At 44.0% G+C, this 13225-nt stretch overlaps 1 protein-coding gene across 2 annotated transcripts in view; it reads right to left on the bottom strand.

The window, feature by feature from the left end:
• ARHGAP26 (Rho GTPase activating protein 26) overlaps positions 1 to 13225 on the bottom strand; it is a 317491-nt gene that overhangs the window by 128095 nt on the left and 176171 nt on the right. For both annotated transcript variants that reach the window (XM_054038402.1, XM_054038403.1), the window contains exons 14-16: positions 13042 to 13116; positions 2769 to 2856; positions 361 to 419 (exon numbers count right to left, since the gene is read on the bottom strand). In XM_054038402.1, the coding sequence (XP_053894377.1) occupies positions 361 to 419; positions 2769 to 2856; positions 13042 to 13116 (222 nt within the window). The remainder of the gene's footprint in view (positions 1 to 360; positions 420 to 2768; positions 2857 to 13041; positions 13117 to 13225) is intronic.

The following is a 13225-nucleotide window of genomic DNA, read 5'->3' as shown; positions in this document are numbered from 1 at the left end:
GATGATCTCATAGTCCCTTCCACCCATACACAGCTATGCTTTCATGACATTAGGACTGAAAAATACAACTAATTAGAACTCCAATAACCCATCTGTGGTACCAATATGCTTTCCTCCCACTTCCCATCCACCAGCATCTAGACTCTTAAAAAAAAAAAAAAAAAAAAAAAAAAAAAAAAGTACACCCAACAACATGCACCTTGCATCTCAATTCCGATTTTGTTTTACAGCATTTACCAAAGTCTGTCTTGCATCAAGAGTTCAGTGGGAGAATACTGGCGTTGGGGTTACATTCGGTTGTTTGCAAAGGAATTTTTCTCTTTAGAAGGTTGTGACAAGCACACATGCACAAAAACTTACTTGCTGCTTTGATGAAGCTTCTTTGAAACTGGTACATCATGAGCGGTCCAGGGAGCATTCTGGAATAGGAATAGCAAAACATACACAATTGAGCAATAAAATAATCACTGAAAAGCAGCTTGGAGTCTGCTGTTCCCATAAACCCATTCTTAAATCATAAAGGACACAGCTAAGCAATACCAACTTTCCTAACTAGTTTCCTCTCATCAGAAAAAACATAATATACAGAGGGGCCTTTTTCTTTGTCTTCCTTTCCTCTCTATAATTGAATCAACTACCACTTCAGAATTACCACGATATATAAAAGAAATAACACCGGCCAAACCTCCCTATAAATTCTTAAAACCTTGTATTATATATAAACAAAATACTAAGTGACTCGATGTTAAAATGTGTCACAGAAAACAGCACTAAAATTCTAACGATCATCATTTCCATAATGAATTTTCCACATCCACCCATGCCTTGGAAATCTTAATATGTATTTTGAAGGAAAGCTTGTGTAAACTTTGGTGCTGATGAAAACGAGAGACCAAGAGCACTGGCTAAAGCTATGCATGGCACATGGTAGTGCTGTGCTAATTCTCTGTGCAGATCTTAAAATGGATCGCAATCCTGTCCTGCAGCTTCTCTGATATTTTAGTCATGGGCTTCTCTCAGATTTGCCTATATACTTCAGTCCTGACCTGTGAAATGACCTACTATTCCAGTCCTGTGTCTCATACTCTCACCTTATTACTGTGCTAACTGTTCAGAAACTCTCTGGAGCAAAGATTGCCATTCATGCAAAGTTATGTGCTGGCTTTGTGACCTTCCAGGCTGACATTGACCAACCTAACTACATTTGTCATCCACGTTGGATTTTGTTTCATTTTCTTATGCTTTAAAAATACGGACATGGCAGGTAGCAGCATGTTCTGCATAATGGAATAGCTATTGCTACTTGCAAACTAATGGGTATCCCTCTTTTTGGATTAGGAACCACCAGTCTGTGAACAGCTCATCCCATCTCTAATATTACCTGTCAATGCATAATGCAAAGCAATTAAAATGAAGGTTAGGGATGCGAAGGGGCCCATAATTAGAAGTTTGTAGTTTATTAATTACTGACAAATCCTTGCATATCTTTATTACTAAATAACTAACAGGAAGAAATTAATTTTAAGGCGGTACCAAAGGAAATAGTGTGATGTTGGCTCTAACATTCCTCTCCACAGTATCAGTTTTCTTTCTCTGAACTAGTGCTTCAGTAAATGATGTTACATGTTATACTTATACAATAATAGAAGATAACCCAATTGTAACAATGGCATCAGTTTTCGTGTGGTTGGACTGTACCCACATGTACAGTTCTATGCCTAGATATCAAAGAAAGCCTTATGAATTTTCATGGTCCTTTTGGAAAAACAAACTAACACTGAACTTTCTTCCACTAAGCCATCAGGACAACAGATTTGCTAGACAGCAGCATACTGGAATGCATTGTGTCTTCGCTTACAGGGAAAAGCCTGAATCAAGAGACAAACTTAACAGTGAGATACGTAAGAATAAGCTTTTATAAGTTACGGCTGTACCACCTGAGTAGGGCCATGAAAAACACGTCATGGACTGTGAAATCTGGTCTCCCCCATGAAATCTGGTCTTTTGTGTACTTTTACCTTATACTATACAGATGTCACAGGGGAGACCAGTGTTTATCAAATTGGGGGTCCTGACCCAAAAGGGAGTTGCGGGGGGTCACAAAGTTATTTTAGGGGAGGTAACAGTATTGCCACCCTTATTTCTGCGCTGCCTTCAGAGCTGGGTGGCCGGAGAGTGGCGGCTGCTGTCTGATGGTCCAGCTCTGCATGCAGCAGCTCCGCAGTAAAAGACGGCAATACCATACCAGGCCATGCTTACTTCTGCACTGCTGCTGGCAGCGGCTCTGCCTTCAGAGCTGGGCTCCCGGCCTGCAGCCACCGCTCTCCAGCTGCCCAGCTCTGAAGGCAGCACTGCCGCCAGCGGCAGCAGCGTAAAAGTAAGGCTAGCCATACGCAATCCCACCTACAATAACCTTGTGACCTTCCCCCCAACTCCTTTTTGGGTCAGGACCCCTACAATTACAAGGCCAAATTTCAGATTAAAATAATGAAATTTATGATTTTTTAAATCCTATGACCGTGAAATTAACCAAAATAGACCCTACACATTAGCATTTGTACAGTATTCAGTAAACTCCCAAAGTCCTGCCCAAGCATGCATGGGGTTCAGTGGAAAAGCCAAGGTGGATTCTTTAAGAGCAGTCTCTTCCTTAGTTATTTTAAACTCGTTCCCCTGTCAAGAAACTTGGGTAGTGGGTGAGGCTATCCCCAGGACACTACAGAACACACTTGTGGAGACATATAACACAGGAGGCGTTTCTCCCCTACCTCAAGTAAGTTTTCAGTGCACTGGTGATAGTCTTTATCTCCCACTCAGCACAGATGTCCGTTTCTGTTTCAGAGGCTGTTTTGGGATCTAGGGAAGAAAGGCAACAAAAGAATGAGTGGCTCAAAGAGAACACATTAAACAACGTAGTCACCTCCAAAGTTACTCCTGTGGGGTTAGCTCTGAAGGAAAATCCCACTGCCCAGTTTCTCAATGGTCTCTCCAAATAACCAACACCAGCAAATACTTTTGAGCCTTGAGAGCTGTTCCTGCTTACAAGGATATGGATGAAGACGGCGACCGCAGGTTGGACACTAGGACTCACTTGCATATGTTCAAAAGCAAAAAGAAGAGGCACTCATCACTCATGGGTGATGGGACCAATGCTTTTGTTTCAAGCGTGATAATAAAAAAGGTTTCAAGACACTGCTGTGCTTAGATACTACAGTGATGGAAGCAGAACAATATCAGACAGAGGCAGACAGACTAGACACACGCCATTTAATGTAGACTTTGGGACATAATTGCAGCATAAATAAATACATCAAAATAATATAAGGACAATGGCAGCAAGGCATGCCTAAATGACTGGCAAGTGATTTGGGCACACAGCAGTACAAATTAGTGGTGGGGAACGCACAGTGACCACTAGTAACCAGGGCCAGCTGTATCATACAATTAAAGCAGGCAAGCGCCTATGGCAACAAAATAACAGGGGCAATAGGACATTCAATAACTGTGTGCATGTGACACTGCTGGCTGGGAAAAAGCAGACATTTGCTTGCTTGCCCAGGGCAGAACCACCACTAGACCTAGCCCTGCTGGCAACTGAGGAAATTACACATGCGCTTGACCCCCGTTGTTCTGCAGCTGGAGTAAAAGGAGGAAACAAAGTTGTCGCACACAGCACTACATAGCAGGACATTGGCACAGCAGCGTGTCAGCAAATGATCCACTGTGTCACTTTACCTGGTAGACCCTAGCTAGCCACTCCAGAAACCTGTTGCCAGATGAGTGTTTTTGCCAGCCTGACGTTTGCTGCTAGAAGATGGAGGGAGAACTCCGGCCATAAAGTTCCCATTGGCTTGCAAAAGCAGGAACATCTGCAAACATCCTCAGGGGCCCTGCTGGCAGAGTTCTACAGCAAGGAAGCTTGTACGTGGTCAGCTTTCTCTATAGGTATACGGGTAATGGAGAATGTAGGGTATTCTTGTTTACTTTATTTGTATCATGGTGAGGGGAGAAATACCAAACCCTATTTTTAAATGTTGTAGAGCAATGAGTCTGGGAAGGCGGCACGGGGCGGGCGGGTTATCGGCTTAGAAAAATCATATTTTGGTTTGTTTTTTCACCTCTGGCCTCTTGATGTCATTCTATTAGTTTCCTACATCCTCTTCTCAGCAGACCGTTCCTTGGCATCCTTAAAGATTTTTTAAATGTCTGATTCATCCCTCCCCATCCCTGGAGTCACATGCAGAGATTTACAAAAACTTCTGAACTTCCACAACATGAGCAAGCCCTGGAGAGATGTCAAATATTACTTCAACTCTCTTAATTCTAGGGGCAATCCGGCTCAAACAGCAAGACAACAGAAGACAGAGCCTGGCTCTAAGTGAGAAGAAATTGGCAAGTTTCACATGTGCAAGCCATTGCATGAACCACATCTAGTAAACCAGCTATTTAGCCTTCTCCTACGCCAGGCCTCCAACCAAACAAACGTTATGTAACATTACAGAGAAGAAAAAAAAGACTCAAATAACAGTCAGGCTAGAAGGCTTTTTATAGCAATATGAGGCAAGTTTCTCAGAGCTTAAGCACATCCATTTTAATATACTTCATTTCCAGGCCAGCCTGTCCAGAGACTCCTGAGCAATCTTTGTTTTCAAAAAGGGCTGCCAATTTCTGCACCTCCCTGTCGATCTCTCTGGTATGCTGGGAGTTCGACTCTTCTGATCCTCAGAGCCTACCTGGGAACAAATTAAACACTTCTGGCAGTCTCTAAGTGCTGTATGTTCATATTCATATCAGCAGTTTCCTTTCCCACGCTGATCCTTGCCCTCCACATGTGCGTGCATGCATGCCTCTGCCCTGGGCAGCTTTAACTCTGCCCTTCACCTTCTAATTCCTGATGTTGCAGCCACCATCTTTGCCCAAGAAGGGTTGGTTCAGACTCAGGAGCTCTTCCAGGCACTCACTGGGCTCAACACTTAGCATAGCCCAGAAAGTGAGATGCCTAAGCTAGGAGCGGCAGCCAACCTCCTGCTTGGCAGTGCAAAATACTAACCACCAGGCCTGCCCCCGGGCTGTTTTTAACTTTGAGAGTCCCAAATCCACACATTCCTTCACATGCCACCATGAAAGCACAGGAGGAGAGATGATCCATTGCACCAGTCAGAGAGGGGAAAAAACCGCTGCGCAAACTGTGGCCAGATCAGAGTGAACCAGCAGCTCACCTTTTATGTCAAGGTGCTCATTTTCCCAAGGCTTCTCCAGCTACGCCGTGGTGAGTGGCTACTCTCCAGCCCTTTCCTCTGGCCAAAGAGACATACAAAAACATCTTCCTCCGGCTTGCCTGGACACACACGGAGGGAACCCAATGAGGCTGTGGATGGCTGCCTTCCTCCAGCCCACAAAGACCAACTGTCCACTATTACCTCCCTGCCAAAGGAATGCTCCTTCCCCACTGGCAGCTCCTAGGGCCGGCTGCATATAGCACTAACAGAGCCTGCTTCAGCCCTGAAGACGAAGGGAACATTTGGCAATGCTGTTTTCCTTCTGGGTCCTCAGCACTGTGACTGCCTCTGTTTTCACTGGCCCAACTACCTGCCACTCATGGAGACTGCCAGGTTTGGCTCCCCCAACCCAGCAGGGACCAGGAAGACTGTGGAAGCAGCTTGGCGCACACACCCACACACGACAGGTAAATGAACGGCTGTAAATGGTTCTTCCACACCCTCTGCTGGATGATTTTAGGAGAGGCTTTCCCAGGCTCTGTGGGAAAGCGTGGCCCAGTTATCCCCAACCCAGACAGGCTGCTACACTTGGCATCATGAGGGCTCAAATAAGAGGCCATCAGTGGAGACCCTCTTGGCTCCTCGGCAGTGTAGAAACACAGGGAGCGATTCTGTGCTGCACCTTGTAGAGACACAATATAAACTTTGCAATTGGGTGGAAAGAGTTGGGGGACTGGGGAGGTAAGTGGCTTAAAAGTCATTTTGCATGGGCTGCTTCAGGAGCTGAAATGGCTCCCAAAGTAACTTAGGCACTCAACCCAATCTGCTGAGAACCTCTGTAGTACACAGCACCTTCCGCACCCCCACCATCTGCAGACCCTGGCCTACCCCCTACACTGGCCTTTATGGGGCATTCATTTTGCAGTCTTCACAATGTCTCTGTCAGAGGAATTCTCTAGTTGGCGTTGCGGCCTGACACCGCAACAACATATGGGGGCCAAAATGGGTTTTGAGCTCAATATGGTGCACCTATCTGGAGTGAAGGAGCCTGTTCATTTATTCTATTTTTATTTTTAAGCACTACTTAATCCTCTCCTTCCCCTCATCTCCTCCGTGGGCCTCCCTTCCCTTTGTGTATTTCTATTTAAAATTACTGTTAAGAAACAAACAAACAAACAAAACAAAACACATGCAGCTGTTCTGCACGGAGTGAATACGAGGCTTTGGCCAGCAAAATGTTTACTTCCAAAACCCAAGATCTGAAACAACTGCAGAGGAAGTTGTGCTTTTAGAAACCTGGAGTCATGCTGCCTCTTCTCTGATCTCTGTAAGCTTCCAACTAGATCAGGAAGCGAGGGCTGTTTCGAAGTCACTGTTTGTAGTCAGACAATATTTAAGGCAGTATTTTATCAGTTTCTGTAGAAGCTCTGGTGAAACATCCTAATGCCATTACAGTAAAATAACGATTGAAAAAGGCAGGAACCATTTTTTCTTCCTGCAGACTTCTAGCATTTTGTACTTCAGTGCTACAGGGCTAAAGGATTGCTCAAATCAGTTACCGTCAGGTGGCTGTTCAGTGACCTACGTGAAGTGAGTGGGCATTTTCAGTCCAGTTCCTAGCAGACAACTGTCCATGTTCCAGAGATCATCATGACAACTGTCACTGACAATTAAAACCAAATGACATTAAAAACCACCATTACGTTTGCATTAATTGGCACCGTGGTGGTAACCCAGGTAAACGCTCAGGTATGGAATCTGCACAACGAGTGAAGATCTTGGCTCTTCCAGGTAAGGATCAAAAAGCATTGTCTGGTCACTCTTTGAGAAGGGGAAAGCCATGAATACCCTGTTTCCCCGAAAATAAGACAGTGTCTTATATTAATTTTTGCTCCCAAAGATGTGCTAGGTCTTATTTTCAGGGGATGTCTTATTTTTCAGAAATGAAAAATGCCTTATTATCGGTGGATGCCTTATTATCGGGGAGGTCTTATTATCGGGGGGATGCCTTATATTACAACGAGAGGCAAAACTGTAAGTAGGCCTTATTTTCGGAGGATGTCTTATTTTCGGGGAAACAGGGTAAGTTCCTCTTGCAGGCACAAGTACATGCTTCCTGTTGCTTTTGTGCTTGTTTGCATTCCATTTCTGAGTTCATTTATTGTCTAATTTAATTCTCAATTTCTTAACGATTGGTAGGTGAATTTGACTATATTAATTTCCTATATTAATTGAAGAGTGATAAATAAAACCCTAGGCCTTGATTACAAGCTCGGGACACTGACTGCAAACAACCCAGATATGCATGAGAATAGAAAGTGAGCCTGATCTGACAATGGGAGTCTTTCCATTTATCTCAGTGAAAACTGGAGCAGGTCTTTTTGATGCAATTGAAAAAGTGCTTGACTGCCAGCCTGCAGGAAACATAGAATTCCGAAGCATATAATGACTAGTAAAGTCAAACAGCACGCTGCTGGGTGCAGCTGATTACCCTCTATCATTCCCTGGATTCAACTCAATGGTTACTTTTTCTGCACTCATTTAAAATATGTTCCTGAATTTTAAAACAATAGGTAAAAACTGTGCAATTTTGAAAGCAATTAAAAGTTTGTATTGAAAAAGAGTTCGGGTTTCCTTCATGGCCATGGGTTTATTTTAAAGAAAAAAAACATCAAAAGGGGTAGTGAAAAAGATAAACATTCAAAAAAAATCTGTATTAATGACAAAAATCAAGTGTGTGTCACACAGACATCACACAAACAAACACAATCCTTCCTAATCAGTTTCAGTGTGACTTGCCATCTGACTTGCTTTTTAAAAGGAGACAATTTTTATTGGTTAAAAATAACTTGATATGGTCACAATGTGCAGAAGTTAAAGGTTTTTTATATCAGTGCAACTTAGAGAAGACTCAGCAAGATGTATGTTCAGACAAACACAGCAAAGATGAATGTGAACAATAACGGGAAGTAGAAGCATGAACATTTCTTCTTCTATGAACCCCTCATCACAACAGACATGGAAGAGGTCAACTTGTCCACCCCCACCACCGTACCAGCCAATGCAAGATCCTTTCCCATGCACATTTACTAGGGGTTTGTCCTGCCTAAGCATAAACATCCCACAACATGGAGCTTCCACTGCGTCCCAGCTGTTATGAATAAGCAAACGGACAGATTGATATTTTGATTTAAAGGATCACGTGGTGGTCATCTGAAGAAAAACAAGGCAGCCCCAAACACAACAAATTCCAAGATCAGCAGAAGTCAGGATGTGGGTTTCGTTTTGGGTTTTTTTGTAGACAATAGCACTGGTGACTGAGAGGAACTGCGAGGCATCATCTCCAATCCTGAGTCTGCCCACCCAGGCATAGATTTATACGATCTGAAGAAAAACCAGAGAACAACTCCCATGGCACAGAGAATCAAGTTAGCTGGGGTCGCAAACGTTCAGCTTGATGTTAAGTTAAATGACTAAGAATGATTAAACCCTGGAAAAAACAAGCACTCTGATGGAAATACAGCGAGACGCTTGCATACAATGGCACAGCTGCTCCCCAGAGGCTGATTCTTCCAGATGGTGTCTGAAATGCCGATTAGCCTATCCAATGACATCTTTCCCAGAAGTACTGCAGCCAATGTTGCAGAATGTCTTTAGTAAATTTCTGGGAGATGTAAGGGGGAGGGGAACAGTACTAGTCACCGCTGCTGTTATTTCAATTCCTCACCACTTTCTCTATGATAAATACGATCATGTACTAATTCTAATCACCACTTGGGTGACATTAAGATGGTTTCAAAAACAGCCATGAAGGTGTTTCATCATGGCTATAGGAAACCCCACTCACCATTGATTACATTGGCAAGGATCAGTAGGATCACTCAATATGTTATACTCCACCATGTATATAAGGCGCCTCTAAAGAACAGATTTGCATGCTGGTTCTATTACTATCCTGTGTTTGTGTGCATGTCTTAAAACAATGCTTCAAAAACAGCTGTGCTTGATAAATAAGTAAGTCTTTGGAGACATTTAATGGCAGGGGCTAAAGAAATATAAACACTTTACAAATGTTGATGAATTAAGCCTCAAAAGAACCCGGACAGAGAGGTATTCACCATTTCACCAGTAGGGAAACTGAGGAGCAAATCATTTGCCTTTGGTACACAAGTCCCACAGCAAGAGCGTGGCAGGTACCGTATTTGAGTCTAATGCAGCTGCTGCCAATGCAAAGTGCTATCTGCAAATACCTCCAAGCTCTGAGCACAGAGCAGCACCTTCTATAGAAAAGGGTCACTCTGAAGGCCTCCACAGTAGTGTGCCACTTACACCAATCACTGCTCTCTGAAACCTGATCCACTTGCCATTTAATCTGTATGTGAATCACTAATGCTGACCACATTCATTTCTAAATATAAAGGAAACCTGAAGTTGTAAGCAAAATCTGGCTCCTTAGCTCATGAGGTTTTGATCTGAATAGTCAACCTTGGAGCAGGATGTTGCTTTTGCTTTAAACGCATGACGTCCTAAAAAAAGGCAGGGGGGCAAACGAGGAGGGAGAGAAAAAGCAGAGCTCAGTTCGGCAGTCCCTTTACAGAGAGCTTGTGTCTGCCTGGAGGCTGGTACTCAGCAAAGATACTCCCCTTGGGTTCTGTTGTTAACATGAGGAGGTCAGGACATGCCCTTTTCCAGCCAGACAATAACAATATTGAAGAGCAACAGGGATTAAAATAAATGACCTTGCAACACCTACTTGGGTGACACCCCTAATCATCTAGCCTGCCAGCGAGCTTAGGCCTCATTACTATGCTTCAGACATCAGCAGCTAATGAAGACATGGCAGGCAAGACACAAACACTGACTAGATCACCACGTTGTGAGGCACGAGGCCAAAGACGGAGTGTCTTCAGCTACTAAGGAGATGATGCTTTTGGATGGTGGCCAAAACTTTTGATTCCTCTCAGCACTAAAGAACCCACAAAGGACCAAATCCAGCCATCTGTTACAGCCAGGGAAACTTATACTGAAACAGATCTATTTGAGAGAGCAGAACAGAGGCCATGATTTGGCCCATTGTGTGGAGACAATAATTCCAAATGCGTTGATAGTTCTCAACACTAAGCATTCTGGTTAAAAAACAAAACAAAACAAAACAAAAAACCAGAGGTCCTGGCATATTAGATCAGATTGTGCGGTGGGTGCACTCAAAGTAGCAGTTTATGTTTGCCAGTGGCCAGTACCTGATGCTTTTTTGAGCCAGGCTGGCAAACGTATGACCCATGAGATAGATCCAGCCGAGATGATGTTGTTACCAGGGCCGCCCAGAGTGGGGGGCAAGTGGGGCAATTTGCCCCAGGCCCCACAGGGGCCACCATGAGACTATAGTATTCTATAGTATTGCAACTTTTTTTTATGTAAGGGCCCCCCAAAATTGCTTTGCCCCAGGTCCCCTGAATCCTCTGGGCGGCCCTGGTAGTTACATGGCCCATAGAACATATTCAGATTCTCCATAATCTATGATAACCTTTCATTAAAACAATAGCCCTTATGGCTGCAGAGATAGGCTTCCAAATATGAACAGAGTGTGACTGAAGCAGTGGTGTCTGTCTTAGTCTGCAGGGAGCCTGGAACAATGACTTGCAGGTGTGACCGCCTCGGTCCCCTGTTAGCCTCATTGGACTATCAACTTTAAAGCACAATTATGAAATTTCAGTGTCAACATTAAACAAATTAATCACTGATCACTTTAGTGGCTAGCCTGGAGATAGGGGTGGGGATGAAGTACACAGGATTGGAAATTGGAGTTGTTGCAAGGAGAAAATGCAGAGGGGAAAAAAACGGAGGAGGATCAAAGATTGAGAAGGGGGAGAGAAACCAAGAGAGGACAATAGGGTGGACAGCGCAGCAGTCCAAAGGGTAGACAGCACAGTAGTCCCACAGAGAGCAGATTTTCCAATGAGTGATGAATGTGACAATAAGGCACTGAACAAATAACTAAATATTCAGTTACAGACATCTACTAGTTAGAGACACCTGCTAATTTATGGCACTGGACACCATGAGATGGGGTTGGAATGTTACCACGTTAACTGGCTGTTTACAACTTTTCTTAAGTGTTCTTGTCATGCATGTCTAGAGCGCTTGGCGCTCTGGGTGGGTATTTTTCCCTATGGAGTTATTAAAGCTAAAGCAATAAATGAAATTGTAAATCCAACTGAAACAGGGCTGAAAACCACATGATTCAGCTTACAGCAGGTTACCTCTTTGGAAACCCATGTGGAAACATCCTCCTGTCATGGCTTCATTTCAGATTTCAGAGCGAAAAAAAGTACTGAACTGCTCTCTTGTGTGCGCAGCTGTATGTGTTCTAAGTTCTGCTGCACTTTTGCATCGATATATCAGCCTTAAACTCTTTGGCTCCTGTTGTACATTGCTACGGCCACATGAACAGGACCAGCAACAGGGGTATGTGGCATAGGTGGGTGCCTGAGACAGCAGACTTTCAATAGGTAGTGAAGAGAGGAATGCCCCTACCTTGATTCCAGAGAGTCACTGCCACACGCTGGCAGGGGCAGCAGCGGGTCAGCCATGACTGCTGATACTGCTGGCTGATAGGATGTGAATGTGAATGGGATTGAGGGACTTGCAACCCCTGAGGTTTGTGGCAGAGCAGAGTGGAGAGACAATGCCCCCCCACCTTGCTACATTAAATGAGATTTGGGGCCCAGAGGTCTGCACTGACCTCTGAAGTACTGTATCTCACTATTCAGTTGTGCTTGTCTTTAGTGTTCAAAACACCCAGGATTTGTAGCTCTCCATTCTTCATAGTGAGAGCAATGGAATTGTGAAAGCAGAAGGCAGACTGCAATGCAGAGGGGCTTAGCACAAAGTAGAAACCGGGAAGGAGATGGTGTCACATCATCAGGCTGTTCAGCATACATCACAGAGAGGAACAGTAGCCTTGAACTTCACACAGGCAAAACCTTTCCGAGGTGGGAGGGACGTCTGAAGACCTGACTAGGACTCTGTCTCAAGTGGACATTTTCAAAACACTGGGTTGGGCCTCGTTGGTCAGACACAGAGCCCTAACAATGTCAGCCCCTTTTGTCCTTCCCTTTAGCACATTCATCTACAGATAAAGAAGCTCTTCCAGAGGGGTCTATTGAAAAACCAGATGAAATTATGGAATAGTCACTGCCCCCCACAATCCCACAGCAGCTAAGCCCAACACACACACTTGCTATCCCCATCCAGTTAATCTACACTATTCCCTTCACACTCGGACCAACTGTTAGAATGGCTGTGTTGCAGTCTGACTGACAGCAGGGTTCTTTTATGACCTGCTATGGGGAAAGCTAATAACAAGAAAGGGGTGGGGGGGCAGGGATAAAATAATGCTGCTAGCAGTAAACATAGCTGGAGAGGAAAATTAGGTCTTAAGGGAGAGCAACTAGAGCCATGAGCAACATGAAATAAAGACAAAACTTGAGAGGGAGCATGTGGCAGGTATAGGAATAAAAACTAACAGCTATTTTTCTGAAGGTTATAGGCTGCATTTGGGAAGACTGCCAAGATTTGCAAAGCATATGAGTGAAGCACAAGCAACAGACCAGGTGAAATAAAAGCCCCTATAAAGTGAATGCCCTACACAATTCCTAGTGTTTCGATCCCTGCACTCTTCTGACCTCTCACAGAACATGTTAATGAGAGTTTATTTCCCAAAGTGGAATTCCCACCCCAGGTTCTGGTATTTCGACAAAAGCCTCCATCACCAGGACTGGTAATAAGCGGCTTCCCTCTAATGCGGATTTGAGACACTTACCCATTAAGATACTCAATAGCTTTTGAACTCTGGAGTTTACTCCAACAATTCGGTAGAGCCCTTGCTCATTGATCCCTGGAAAAATAAAGAGGTTACTTAATTAGGGGAATGTTAAAAGAACTATTAACATTTCTTTCATTTCCTTGGCTTCGCTAATAGCTGCAGTAATTAAAGCTTCCACCAG

Source organism: Malaclemys terrapin, chromosome 8, assembly GCF_027887155.1.
Source record: "Malaclemys terrapin pileata isolate rMalTer1 chromosome 8, rMalTer1.hap1, whole genome shotgun sequence".
NCBI classification, from domain to species: Eukaryota; Metazoa; Chordata; order Testudines; family Emydidae; genus Malaclemys; species Malaclemys terrapin.
Note: the sequence above shows the minus strand (reverse complement) of the source record. Positions and strands in the feature narration are given on the sequence as shown.